General features: G+C 43.0%; 2 protein-coding genes and 1 long non-coding RNA gene across 4 annotated transcripts; 2 read left to right on the top strand and 1 right to left on the bottom strand.

Annotated features, from left to right (window-relative positions):
- Positions 1-37: 37 nt before the first annotated feature.
- LOC100843449 lies at positions 38-1,034 on the bottom strand. Its single transcript, XM_010232320.3, has one exon. It carries the CDS (start codon positions 963-965, stop codon positions 243-245), a length of 723 nt encoding a protein of 240 aa, XP_010230622.1. The 5' UTR covers positions 966-1,034; the 3' UTR covers positions 38-242.
- A 2,694-nt stretch (positions 1,035-3,728) lies between these two features.
- Positions 3,729-8,399, top strand: LOC106866243. 2 transcript variants are annotated; one of them, XR_001406331.2, is made up of 5 exons: positions 3,729-4,149; positions 4,630-4,754; positions 6,773-6,905; positions 7,801-7,846; positions 7,923-8,399. It is a non-coding gene; the product is annotated as an uncharacterized LOC106866243 (long non-coding RNA). The 2 variants fall into 2 exon arrangements; XR_001406330.2 differs by having other exon boundaries at positions 6,773-7,846.
- Positions 8,400-10,212: 1,813 nt separating this feature from the next.
- Positions 10,213-11,182, top strand: LOC100828678 (glycine-rich protein 2). The gene has a single exon (XM_010232319.3). The coding sequence runs from the start codon at positions 10,324-10,326 to the stop codon at positions 10,903-10,905; it is 582 nt and encodes a 193-aa protein (XP_010230621.1). The 5' UTR covers positions 10,213-10,323; the 3' UTR covers positions 10,906-11,182.
- Positions 11,183-15,028: the final 3,846 nt, after the last annotated feature.

Here is a 15,028-nt window from a genome sequence, read left to right as displayed (position 1 = left end):
CAGCAACACGAATGCAGTGACAGTGTGACACATCTCAGAGCAAACACGGCAACAACACAAATGTAGTAAATTCTAATTTGCGTGGCCATAATATTCCATAATACATTGCCCCGAACGCTAAATCATCTCCGCTGAATCCTGAATTCCTGATACACAAGTTTTCTCCAACTTCCTTGTCAAACACAATTGTCAAACAACAGAACTGACGAACCATGAGCTGAGAAGTAAAAAAAGGAAGTATCTTAGGTATACAGTGCGCCCAACTCGGCCCGGCCGGACACCCTGGCCGCGGCCTTCACCGGATCGACGCCGAGCTCCGTCGCCACGCGACGCATGACACCGAAATCAGAAGGCCTGGCGGCCGCCGGCCAAGTCACCACCATGCTTGCGGCCCTTCCCCGGATCTCGCACTCCGCCATGACGGCCGCGCCGAGCCCGTCCATGACGCTCCCAGGAGGCGCGAGCACCGCGACGCCCTTGGCCGCGCCCACGCCGCCCCTCCGGCGCGCGGCCCTTGTCTCCAGCTTCCCCTCTACCGGCTCGTCTGCGGCGAGCATGCCCCTGTAGGCCCCGCTGCGGACCGCATCGAGGACCAGGACCTCCTCCGGCTGGAGAGCGGAGACGAGGCTCCTGGCGGCGGCGCGCGCGCGGTGGGCGGGGACGGCGCCGTGGGCGGCGGCGAGGAGGGTGCCGGAGGACGGGTGGAGGTAGACGCGGATGGGGGGTTGAGATTGATGCAGGGGGAGGTCGGGGAGGAGGAGGGAGGCGTGGAGCGGCGGCGGCGGGGAGGGGAGGAGGGCGAGGGAGGTTGGGGAGATGAGGACGATGAGGAGGCGCGGGGCGGGGCTAGGGTTGGGGGAAACGACTAGGATGGGGGTGGGCTGCGGTGGGGGGACGGCGAAGTTGTCGAGGTCGTCGGGGGAGAAGCGGGACGGCGGCGGCGCGTCGGTGACAACGTCGTCCATGGGTGCGATGCGACCGGGGATTGAACTTAGGAATTTGCTTTTGCAGTGGGGTTCTTGCAGATCTGCTTCTTCTTGTTCTGGTGGAGGGGGCCAAAGGGTCTCCTGACATGTGGCCCTCTCCTCGTTGGGGACTCACATGTCAGTGACCCTTCGTCACTTGACGTAAAATCTTTTCGTCGCTGGCAAAATATTAATTAGAGTTTTTTTAATCTTTTGTTGGCTAAAATCTTGATGATAATTGTGAAGGGATTGTAAGGTACAAAATATTACATGGATCTTGATGCTTTTTAAAAATAAATACATCCATTTTTGGACAAATTTGAGACAAGAATTATGGAACAAAGGTAGCATGAGATAAGATTCCATAGCAACCAATATCTCGCCAATCGACCAAGTGAAAACTGAAATCATGATGGTTGTCAAAATTTTGGCATGACAAATTTAGGCAAGAACCAAACATATCTCAAATTTTCTACATCTTTCCATCATGATATATTTTTGGAAGCAGAATACTAAACTACTCCCTCCGTCCCATATTAAGTGACTTTCTATTACATGTATCTAGATGCTCTTTAGGCATAGATGCATCCATATTTGGATAACTTTGAGTCACTTAATATGGGACGGAGGAAGTATAATATATACATTGACATCTTGAGTGCCATTGCTGAACATTTTTAATTTTACTACTGAGCTAAGAAACTGAAGCAATTTATGCAAAGCCTATTCTAGAGTGATATGTAGCTGAATTTGGAATCCACATTGTGCCAAATATCAAATCTGCCATCTAGTACCGCTTAACATTGGTGCTAAATTTGTTTTTTCTTTCCAATGTAATGACACCAATTTTGTGTGCACGTAGGACCCATCGGAAAGAAATTAGGCCCGACTAGAGAGCACATGTGCCCAAGCTAAACACAGCATGCGTCGATTATTGTATCTACACGCGACTCCTTCGGTTTCAATTTTCAATTTTTTTTATCTTCCAAACGTGTGCCCAATTGACGATATGTTTTCACCTTTATCTTCATCGCGCCAAGATCTAAAAAATTATATCTCATGTTGAAATCTTTGTTTTATTCCTTGCAGATATGGACATGATAAAATGGAAAATTGGTACTTTCGGGGAGATGTTGACATGAGGAACAAATCATCCAAAAGGAACGTCGTGAGCCGAAGCCATCTCCACCATAGCCACCTTACTTTAGATCATTCTATGTAATCTCATTCCATCACAATCAGCAGCGACATTGTAAAACTTTCGGTTGTCAGTTCCAAACTATGGCTCAAGCTAGGGGTTTATTAGATAGAATCCATGTCGATCACGAGGTTTGGGAATTATGTAAGGAGATGATGAAGGGATAGAACTTGATTATGATTGTATTAAATCCTTCTCCAAGACCCAAAACGTTGATGAATTGAGCGGAGATTTCCATCTTGATTCTGGCATTGTTTTGCAGACTATAAAAACATGTACTGAGCATTTGCAGGTACCTAAAAAAATGAGAACATTATGACAGTGTCACTAAAGAAGAAACTATAGTGTCAACCATTAATAATGAAGTCAATATGCATATCGAAGGTAAATATGCATATGTTCCACCATTGCCTTGCCCTGGAGTAAGGATAAAGATATTATGGCAAGGCAAAATATTGAGAAGGATCAAAACTTCAAAAGAAGAAGCAGGTGGAGGTAATCAATGTATAGCTAAACCAAATATTGATATCGTTACATCGTTTGTGTTCACCTGACTTGTCAAGTGACAACGTCGTTCAAATAGACAAAGAAGCTACATCCCTCATCAAAAGGTACATCTTAAGATAAAGAGGCATGTAAATGTGTGATACCATGTTCCTCTGGAGAAACTTCTTAGTCCCTTATTTTTCACAAAGGTTGGCATTTTTGCTTTTGTTAAGACAAGGTTCTGACACTGAATTATTTTATTTATATGTGTTTGTTACTGACATGAAATGTATATCAACAGATTCCTATTCAAAAGTTCTTGATGATAATTGTGGTTTCCTATCATATAGATTACATATTAATAATTATTGGTCAAAGTTTTGTCTTAGCAAAATCAAATACGCCAACCTTTGTGAAAATGAGTGAATATAACGGTTTACGTGATCTTGGTTACTTTAAAATTCACTATACATCTACAATCACCATCATCGCCACTGCTAATAAAAGCACCGGTAGTGCCAGATCCAAAAATCCTCCACCTTCCATCACGATTTAAATGGATGCAGTCGATATTCCGAATGATATATGAGGTTTTTTTTTGCGGGGAATGATGTATGAGTTTCATTTACCTTTTCTAAACAAAAGAAAACGAAAAAAGCGCCCAATACCCGATATGCCCATTACTTGAGTGATTACCGAAAAGATATCATGTGCTCCCACCCTTTTGGATGCTACCAACACAAAATAGCATCACCAAAATGCAATTTCAAAAAATTCAAGAAAAGAGTGAGTTCATTAAATATGTCTAGAATCTGACAAAATTTCAAATTCAAATTCCCCGTACATTCAGAGAAACAAAAGGACAATATGTGGATTTGAAATTTTGTAAGATTCTAAACACATACGTAATGAACTCATTCCATTTTTATTTTTATTTTTTTGAAAACTTTTGGTTTTACTATTCGTGATTAGGGCATCTCCAATCCGTAATTCCAAAACCCACCATTAGATGGGGCTCACCTTAAAAACACGAGCCTAAAATTATTTTTCCATAATGTTTAAAGCCTCCCGTGTCCGCAAGCTGGGCTCCACTGCAGATATCCCAAACCTCCATCTTCTTCCTCGTGCCTCTCTCTCTCTTCTCCAGCTACCGCGTCTCTCCTTTTCTGCAGAAAACACCGAATTATCTCCCCCAAATGCCTCTGCTCTTCGTCGAATCACCTCCAAAAATATCTCCTACCCCACGGCGCCTTGCCTTTTTTTTCACCTAGAGCCATCCTCCCGCGTCCTGCACGCCGCCACCGCCGCTGTCTCTTGAATCCGCCGCTGCAATCCACGACTACGCAGACGCCGTCCAGGGCGCCAACGTCCACGACTCCGCCGACGCCGTCCTCCAACGCCTCGGACGACCACGCCGCCGCCGCCGACCCCCGCCAGCAAGAAGATCGAGTGCTACATCCACATCCTCATCGCCCACCCCGCCGCCGCCCACCTCATGAGGTCAGGAATCAAATTAATCCGTATTTTTTGTTTACTTCAGCAGCAGTGTCGCGCCATGGTTTATCATTATGTCGCTAGGCCTCATCTCCCACAAAAAAGAGACCATGCGTGCGTGTTGCGTTGGGGATGATAGATTTCTGACTTACTAAATTGAGTAGAGTGTCATGTTTCAGCAATTGGCTTCATTGGTTGAGTGCCATTCTATTAAACTAACTGACGCTAATTTTTTGACTATTGTATTTTGCAATTAACTTTGTCCTTCATGTGATTGCTCTTAGGCTATAATTCGGATTTGCCAGCACACAGGCGCCTGAGCTCGTATTGCTTTTATAGTACCCCTGCGATCCAAAATAAGTGTCTCAATTTTGAACTAATCCTAGTTCAAACCTAGTTCGAAACTGCGACACTTATTTTGGATCGGAGGTAGTAGTTATTTCCACTGGTATTCATTTCATGACTTTTGCTAAATACTACTTTCAGCGACACTTATTATGGATCGGAGGGAGTAATATTTACGGAAGAAGCCTCAGTTAACAAACATAATTAGAGATTTTTGCTAGTGGATTAGCATGAGTATGGATTGCCATGAAATGCTTCAGTGCCAGGTCAGTTTTGTATATTTTATCAGTAGTATGATCCAATTGACTTAATATGTTATCACGCTGTTGAAGTTTCAAGATGTATGAATGATTTAAACGTATTTGTACATACATACAGTTTCTTTTATTCAAATATAGGAGTACAATTTGAAGTTTTTTGTTGTCATATAGTAAAACTTATTTATTTATTTTCAAAATAGTTTCTTCCTTCTGAGGAAAATTCTGTTCACTGCAGAAGAAAATGTTGAGGATGATTTCCGTAATGACCGGCAATCTTTAACTAAATAAACATAAATACAGTTTTTGTTTGATGGAACTGGTTAAAGTGATGGAATTGATAGGTCACAATCAATTCCATCATTCTGGATATACATGTGAAACAGAATGATGTGGCCTTTTTGGGTAGGTCACAATCCATACTTATGTTTCATAAAATGATGTGGCCTTTGTGGGTGAGAGGTTGAGAAATGAGAACACATTCACCATAAAAAAATGAGAGAAAAATTCAAAATCACGGAAAAAGAATGTAAATTCAGAGTAAGGAACCAAAGAAGCCTTTGTGGCTCTCTTCCCACAACTTCATGTTCCAGGTCAGGTGAGAAGGCAGTTCGATGGATTAGCTCATACTCCAACCATCAGTAGTACTACATGAAGTCTAGAAAATAAGTGGTTGGCTGTTCTTGGAGAAAAAGTATACCGGATGTCTTTTTTTGTGTGTGTGATTTTGTTTAATCCATATGAATGATGACATGATAGTGAAATCCTGCAATAAAGAGTTGCGGCAGAGTAGTGGTAGCTGTCAATTCTACATTGTCTCATTGCATAGGTATGAAAAATGGTTTAACTGACAAGCAGTAACACAAAAACACTGACCAGTGTACTCTCATTTTTTTCTGTCATGGCAAATTCAGAATGTAATTATTTTTTATGGCAAACACCTCCACCGCGGCGCGCCACGTGCAGCGGCGCCGCTCACCACGCAGCACCATGTACTGCCCCACGTTTGTTGCTCTGTGCCTGTCGACTAATACAAGATCACCGCTCTGCATTGCACCATGTACTGTCCTATGCAAGATCACCACTCCTCTGCATTGTAAATTATCAAGAGCAGATTGTTTTGAGGCTGTATGTTTGTTGCTCATTTTTTCAAAAGGGAGAGATTGGAGCTCTGCCTCTCTACTGTCCTAAATGTGCTATTGTGATTTTTTTTTCTCATTTTCGATTAACTCAAGTTCACTACTGCGTACTGTCATGTGTATAAATGTTTGCTCACCCTAAGAAACTGTTTTAACCATTCTGACATAACGATTGCTCTGTTCAATGTAGGGACATAATTAGCAAATTTCTATATACTCTGGTAACTTGGTAACTAAAATTGAAGGCCTCTATAATTGGCAAATTTCTATATAGTCTGATTTCTTTAGCATATAGATTGTGGTGGTACCATGTTTGCAGTGAGGTTCGTATTTCCAAGTGGCACCAAAAAATGGCAGTGTCGATTCTGCAAAAAACGATACAATGTTGCTATAGATATACCTTTGCTTATACTCCCTCCGTCCCATATTAAGTGACTCAAATTTGTCTAAATATGGACGTATCTATATACTAAAATATGTCTAGATACATGTGACGGAGGGAGTATATCTATCTCTTGCCAAGCATCATTCTCTTATTATTATTATGCAAGTTGCACTTGTCATGATCTAAAATCATTATGCACTTGAAACATCAATCACTGGATCTTGACAGCTATTAATAGCTTATTGATGGATCTGCCTTTTGTGATCTTATAAAAAATGTGATATGTTTCTGGACTTGGATTCTCTTGTGTCCTTGTGGTTCTTTTGTTTCTAGGTATCATTTAGACTTGTGCAGAATTTTAGGTTGTTGTACTCAGTCAGATAGGTATGCACGTTGTACCTTCTAACATACTAATAGGATCTGATGCGTACATAACTGTGTTTAAATTAATATTAGCTATTGTTTGAAGAGATCTGATCAGGTCTTTGTTGACCATGAAATAGGATCTGTTGCTGCTGTTACAGAACCGGATTCAATATCACATAAACCTGATCAATCTAGGCTCTCTGGAATGGGAGAAGAAAGGAGAAACTACTTCTCGCGGGAATGCAGAAACGCAGATGATGGGGGTACCAGGTAGGAATTTTCTGATTACGGGATTTACGTATTCAGAGAAATGGCTATGATCCAAGGGGTCATTTTGCTTGTTCGCTTGTTCTTACTTCTAATATTGAAGGACACAGCTTACCACGCTTAAAATGTTGTCATCCTAGAATGGGAATGTAGAAGCAGGATCATGCGATATGATACACGGGTGGGGAAGTATGACAGAAAGCCTCACCCTGGGCCTGGAGTGCATTCAGGTGTGCCAGCAGGTGCTTTTATAGGTCATTTAGATGGGATTACATTTGTTGATAGCCTTAGAGACATGAGTTATTTCATCTCCAATTGCAATGATCAGACTACCAAACTTTGGGATTATAAGGAGAACTAGGAGACACAGAGTTCGCTTTTGTGCAATGCAAGCTGTGTGCCAGGCTTTGCTTTGTCATGCCTTTGTCTAAACGATTAGATGATCTTCTGCTGCAGTTCCATTTGTCTCGATTGTGCTTGCTTCTAGAACTAATTGACGAGTGATATTATCAAAGACATTGTCTTAGTTCTCGGATTAATCTTATCAGGCATGTCATGTTTACTTTTATATAATGCCGGTTATCAGTGAGTGTCATGTGTCTTTCCACGCAAAATCCCCCAATTGGCCCATGAGCCAGGGGCCTGCTAGTTTCCCTAAAAAGGTGGCTTCGACCAGGTTGCCATAACAGTTCCCATGTGAACATAGACGCAAGCTCAGCATTGCAACGTTAGTTCAGTCATTTTCCAATCCTGTTGGTTACTGCCTGCCCTCCCCTCAACACCACTAGGTCTTTTTGATCGTTGCCAGCTAGATTCTACCTTTCTAATACAGATTCTATACATGTCGTTATGATGATATTGTTTTAATCAGTCGTCCTAGATTTGTCCAAAATTGCAGTTCTCCCTTGCTACAGTGAGCATCATAATCATGGCATGTTTGAAAGGTCAGTGAAAAGCATTCCCTTATGGTTTTGGACATGCTATTTGTCGGCAATTTATAGTGCAAACCGTCTGTCGCAGATACAAAGACAAGCACACATTATATCTGTGGAGAAAGTGCCAAGCGTGCAAAATACAAGATTAGAGTGAAATACTAGGCTTCTTGAGTGCTTCGTATTTGACTTCTCATATGCGATTCAAGCTTGGATAGTCATTCCAAGATAACATCCTTTTTTCCTTTCCTTTTGGAGTAAACCTTCGGTTATATCTCGGCTTAAATTATGGGATCCTTAAACCTGAACCTTCTATTTAGATTGTAGAAGTATGGGAACATAAGACTTAGGCACAAAGGGGCAAAGGGATTTTGTTTTGCCCTGTTCTACTAGTATGTCATGTAGAGAACTATTTCAACATGCAGCGTTCCTTAATTAAGAGGTAACACATGTGCTCTGGTTCACAGATCACAATTTAGACATGCTATTGCTGAACATCTCCAGGTGCATAATTTTGTATCAGCTAAAGATCTTGGCTCTGATCTATCTTTTGTTCAGCTTGGAAGTTTCTTTACTTGCCAACTATCATCACCGAACCAGAGAAATAGTTTGCTTCTTTTGTGTCAGTTTTTGGTCTATCAAGCATCAAGGATGGTTTGGTTGCTTGTGCTGCTTCTGTTCGATGAAGCCTTGGTTAGTAAACCTCGTCATTTGGGAGAGCAATCGATATTTACCAATTTCTGAGTAGATCAGACAATTTATGTCATTGTCTTACTAACCTAGTAGTAGTTTGATCGCATAAGGCTACACTTTTTTTTTATTGTTTTGGAGATTAGTATGAAATTATGGAGACAGAACTGGCCTACAGTTTCAATCATCGACGCTATAATTTTGTGAGACTGCAAATCCAATATTAGCTCTCTATTTGATAAGATTGTGCACATGTCGTGACTACCATTTTGAGTAGTAAAAATGGGTAGTTCATATACCTTAGCTGTATTTTTGTATGCATAAAGAGTGGCATGTATGAAGAACTTCAAAACTAATTTAACATCTGAAAGAGCTAACCAAATTTGTCTATTTTGCCTGATCTAGGTTATCTCGGAACTTTAAGTGGAGAAATAGAGAAGTTGATACTCCGTCTGTTCTGGTTTGTTGGGCCGATCTTTTTGGCATCCCGATTTCAGATAGATAGGTTGATCTCCCCTATTTTCTCGTGAGCCATTCATCTCCCTTTTTTTTCGTTCTGGTTTGTTGGGCTGATCTCGTTGGCGTCCCGATTTCAGATAGATAGGCCGATCTCTCCGATTTTCTCATGAGCACTGTGCCTCCCTTTTTTCTATAGTAGCTAAAGCGGGCATTTAATTAGAGATTTCGGAGAGAGAAAACGCCTGAGAAATGGTAAGTAGATTTTTTTGTGATTCTTCTTTTAAGAATGTAGTTAGGGCATTTTTAATGTCAAGCCGTTACTAATTTGCATCTCTCTCATCTTTCTTTTGTTTATTCTCTTCTTTTTTCTAATGGATCAACATGTCACTCTTTTTTCATTTTTGGTACCCGTGCAAGCTGTTACTTCTGCAAGTAACTAGTACTAATTTTTTTTCTTCATCTCTTCGCCACGTAGGACTAGTATCTGCTTAGTACCTTCAGTTGGAAATGCCCTTAGTGATTGAATCTGCATTGGTTACCGGATCCAACCTGAGAGAACAGGCCAACAAACCGGAAGGATGGAGTACTTTATACCTGTATAACAAATTTGATACTCTATAACCATGTAATTTCAAAAGATTAATATGAAAAGATAAGGAATCTCCATGAAAAATTGTGAAAAATCACTTCTTATTTAGAACTTTTGATTAAAAATGCTAATTCAAGGCAACTTTTGATCGTGAACAATGAACATACTCTTTTGTTGTAAATTAAAAAGAGTCGCCCCTCGGATCCCGATCGATCACGCCCACACAGTGAAAAAAGAGCATCATCAGCTTTTGCCTTTTTCCCGTCTTGCACCAAGTCCGTCCAAGCTCGAAGCTAAAGTTTGCACGCTTTCCCATCGTTCGAAACCAGTTAGAAAAAGGAAATGGAAAACAAGGCGCCTTTTGCCTTTTGACCGAGTCACCCAGCCCCTCTTCTGCCTGCCATCACGTGACCCCCTCCCCCTTCCGCTCCCCTTCGCGGCCGCTGCGCTCTCTGCTACAGTAGCAGCGAGATATTTTCTCCTCTCCGTGCAATTAAAGGCAGAAGATACGTCGGTGCAGGCGTCGATACCCACGACCTATTTTCCTTTGACCATGCGGTGCCCTACATGTCAGCGACAAGCACCCAGGCTCCTCGCGCTCTGGTCGGCCCCACCCTTGAGCCGCTATAAATCACGCCCTCCCTTCCGCCTCCATGCCTCACACTGCTCCCTCCCCCTCCGCCTCCACACCGATCTAGGGTTTCTCTGCTAGGGTTTTTGGCCTTCGGGTCTTCGGCGGCGGCGGCGGAAGATGTCGGAGAGGGTGAAGGGGACGGTGAAGTGGTTCAACGTCAGCAAGGGGTTCGGCTTCATCTCCCCGGAGGATGGCGGCGAGGACCTCTTCGTGCACCAGTCCGCCATCAAGTCCGACGGCTACCGCAGCCTGAACGAGGGCGACACCGTCGAGTTCTCCATCGAGTCCGGCGACGACGGCCGCACCAAGGCCGCCGACGTCACTGCTCCTGGAGGAGGCTCGCTGCCCGGCGGCCCCCGCCCCAGCGAAGGCGGAGGCGGTGGCGGTGGCTACGGCGACCGCGGAGGGCGCAGCTACGGCGGCGGAGGGGGCTACGGAGGCGGTGGCTACGGCGGCGGCGGCGACCGTGGCTACGGAGGCGGCGGCGGCGGCTACGGCGGTGGTGGCGGCGGCGGCCGTGCATGCTACAAGTGCGGCGAAGAGGGCCATATCTCCAGGGACTGCTCCCAGGGCGGCGGCGGTGGCGGTGGTTACGGCGGCGGCGGTGGTCGCGGTGGGGGCGGCGGCGGCGGCGGCGGGTGCTTCTCCTGCGGCGAGTCTGGCCACTTCTCCCGCGAGTGCCCCAACAAGAAGTACTAGGCGCTGATACCACTGTATGAAGATCTCAGATCTGACTGCTGTGCTTCTTCCCGCTCCGTTTCCTGCATCTTGACTATGCTGCAGCAAGTCATGTTTACCAGTAGTTGCCGTAGTATTTCCTTGTGTTGCTCGTAGGAAGAAGAATCGACTGGCTTGCAGTTCCAGAAGAATTGCCGAGTGCGTTTTATGTGTTCTTGTGTCTGATGGCACAGCCTGAATTATTCTATGATATCGTGTGGGGCTAAATGAAGTTCAATTTGGATGCCTGTTTGTGTTCTATTCCGTGCTTTTTATCCGTGTCCTCTGGTTTAGTTTTCTTTTAAATGCCCTTTGGCGACTACTAGTACAGCGTTTTGAGAAACGGGAGCGAACGAAAGCAACCGCTTTGAAATGTGAAAGAACAGCCCGAATCAGAAAAATGGTGTTTATTCATGCTTTAGCAAAGTGAAAGGAAATTGTTTTTGTACAAAAATGTGAACGGCATTAACAATGAGCAATGAGATGTTAAATTGGGGCTGGTTTGTAATTACCGGTTTTATCGGTGCTGCTGCTGCAAAAGAAGAGGTAAGGTGGGACATTGTTTCGACGCATTTCCTTCTGCCGTTGTTTCTACGTGATAGGGAAAAAAGTGAAAAAATTAGGGATGACGATGGGTTGAAAAGGCCCATTGGGTCGCAGGACCAACCCAAAATGTCAAGGCTGATGGATATGTTCGGTTGGCTCTGAATGAAATCTGGGCAGAGAAAACCAGCCGAAGTGAATGATCCTTTTCTGCTTCACCCACTTCATGACGGGGAATAGAAAGAGGTGGATTGTGCATATGGACTATGCCTCCGCCCCTACAAGTTCTGCAATACAGGTGATGATCCTGTAGATGGTGGTGATGTGGCAGCTGACGGCTACCACAAGTACAAGGTATGTCAATTCTTGTTGGATTTAGTTCTGCAACTCTTAATTGGATTATATCATGTTATAACACAATTGCTCATGTGGATGCTACGCAAACTGTGCGTAGCAGGCTATTTACAGTTAAGCTGCCTTGGTATGGTCCATTTTTCGAGGGGGGGGGGGGATAGAAATGTTGGTTATTGTAAAATATCTGCATGAGAAAACATTCTAGCTTCACCTATCTTACTCCCTCTGTTTTTTTACAGGGGTTATCGTGGCTGGTTACGACAAGCCTTTGGTCTACATTAGTCGTTGATATGTGGTTTGTGATACAAACTCACAATCATAAGTATTTATTTTAATACGAATCTAATAACATCAATTTTATCTCTTTTATGTTACTACATAAACTGCATACTGATGACGTAATTGTTGGTCTGTGGCTTGTTTTGTATCAATCAAGATATGGCCTATACTACTAACAGACTGGGTCCAAGTGTTTGACTATGCGTGGTGTATGTGGAAATCTCTCCATAATGATGCCCTGCAGTTCTGATCTTCTAATGGGGTTTTGAAACCAAGATCCTATACAAGAAAGATTCCACATTCCACAAGACTAGCCAAACCACCTTACAAAATAAGAATGGTTCTACATGATTACTGCTGCTCCTTAACTAACTCTAGCTCCTCTAGGGATGGTAGTTGATGCTGGTAAATTTTGCATACTAATAACATTGTATCGTTTACTCGTGTTTATTCCAGGAGGATATCAAATTAATGAAAGAGACTGGGCTGGATGCTTATAGGTTCTCTATCTCTTGGTCAAGGCTTATTCCTCGTCTGTTTTTGACTAACTTGTCACAAAGTTTCACTGTTTAGATGAAATTTCTTAAAAAGATACAATCTTGATTACCTTTGGCACGTCCATAGATGGCAGAGGAGAAGTCAATCCAAAAGGATTAGAGTACTACAATGATCTCATCAATGAACTACTTGTTCATGGTAAATCTTGTACGAAAAGATATCTATGTACCTGTTATTCTAATAGTCATGAAAACTCATATGTAAAGGTATCTAGATCAGTCATGTGGAAATGATACCAGTATGTTTCGAGCACAGCCTTAGACCCTTGAATTTCTAGATGGCTGAAATTCTAGTCCTGAGCCTGGACCAGGGAGTAAGCCCAGGAATGCTGGGCTGAGCTGGACTTGACTGCCAATGAACATGTCTAGTTTAACGTACTCATCCTTCTTCCATTTATATTTATTTACGTTTTAATGGTCAAAATAGATGTAGAAATGGAATTTGAGGGGATTTATATATTCTAATATTGAGTTAGATTGAAAGTGGCATCGATGAAGAATGCCCTTGTAAAACACATGTACTGCAATAGTATGTTCATATCTTTGTCAAAGTACTACATATATTTTGACTGCCCATTAATATTTCAAGTATTTTGCAGGAATCCAACTACCATTTTCCAGTATGATCTTCCTCAAATCCTTGAAGATGAATATGATAGATGGTCGAGTCCTCAAATCATGTATGCATCTTAGTCCATGCATTACATGTTTTGTCTTCACTAATGAGAAGTTTGATTGGTTAATATGATAGTGTTTGCTCTGAAGTGTGTGTGTTCTGCATAGTTGTGCGAAGGATGAAAACACTAGAAAGTATTGAAACATTGTTCAATCAAACACGACAGAAAACCTGCTACAGCTGTGCATTTTCCTACTTTCATTTTCTAGAGTCTAAACAGCTAGCGATGTACTCCCTCCATTCTATAATTCTTGTCTCAAATTTGCTCAAAAATGAATGTATCTATTCTTAAAAAACGTCTAGATACATGTAATATTTCGACAAGAATTATGAAATGGAGGGAGTAGTATTATTCTAGAAAATGAGAGACCTGCTCTAGTGTACTTGTGTTCCACTTTGTGACTATCCCTGTCAGCATTCAGCACCAGTATCACAGCAAACCAAGCATTAACACATCTTAAAGTTTCCCCCAAAAAAAGAATGGTCTATTCAGACTAGCAGGATGTTTGCTTCAGATCTTGTAGGAATTATTCACTTCTACACTCATACAGAGATAAATTGCAGTGCTTTATCGAAAAAGTTGGCCAGTATGAGCAAGCGAACAGAGCATGCTAAAGATAACCTGTAATGCAGTCATGTTTCGAGTGAACTATTACCTAGAAAACCTGCTTCCATTTTCTAGAGTCTAAACAGCTACTCCCTCTGATTTTAAATTCTTCACTCAAATTTGCTCAAATATGAATGTATCTATTCTTTAAAAGCGTCTAGATACATGCAATGACTCTTCAAGTCCTCAACCTTCATATACCTAAAACAGCCCAACATGGGGTCCACTCGAAGGCCCATTCAAGTATATGCGGGTCGACTCCCTCAAAGTGCGGCTCAAGCCAATGAACGTAATCTTACTGTACCAGAATGTACCGATCTGATTGTAACCTTCCCGATTATCACGCCCGAGAACTATCCGCCAATATATAAAGCTAGGAGGAGGGATCGAGAATGGGCATCCTCTACACACACGTCAGATCTTATCTGCGCATCATAGCTCCAGAGCTGTAACCCTGATCAATACAATACACCAAAAAAACAGGACGTATGGGTGTTACCTCATCGAGTGCTCCGAATCTGAGTAAACCTTGCGTTTTTCCTAGTCCTTGTTAGTCGACGAAGTTAGTGGTGCACCATGTGCTCTCCTTAGTCAAAACCCTTGAGTTTAGGTATTGCTGAAGTGAAACATCGTCATTGATGCTGACCGTGGGGACCGAACCCACGGCCACGTGGTTAAAAGCCAGTAGAAGAAATGCACGATTAGTACTCAACCCTACAGAGAGACATCAACGGATCCACCAGATGGGTCTTGGAATATCCGAAACCTGAGGGAGCAGACGATCGCCCTCCACCACCGGAGGCCATGCCTCAACACGTCCATCCAGAATCAAGAACCGTCCCATGTCATCGACAGAGAAGAGTCCAGTGTCTGGCGCCGTTAGACGCCGATGGTCATGGAAATATATTGCCGACCTTTCAGCTCGCTCAGTGTCGAAGGGTCTAGAACATGCTGTCCCAATGAAGAGAAGACGACGAAAATGGAAGTGAACCTGCTCCCAGGTTGCGCGGCCAGGAATTCTATCAACGTCGCCATTTGCAAACAAGTTAAAGAATTCGTTCACGCCGAAGACATCTTGCACGTCATCCT

The sequence above is a fragment of the Brachypodium distachyon genome, chromosome 2 (assembly GCF_000005505.3).
Source record: "Brachypodium distachyon strain Bd21 chromosome 2, Brachypodium_distachyon_v3.0, whole genome shotgun sequence".
NCBI lineage: Eukaryota > Viridiplantae > Streptophyta > Magnoliopsida > Poales > Poaceae > Brachypodium > Brachypodium distachyon.
The sequence above is the reverse complement of the archived record's forward strand: the minus strand, read 5'-3'. Positions and strand labels throughout refer to the sequence as shown.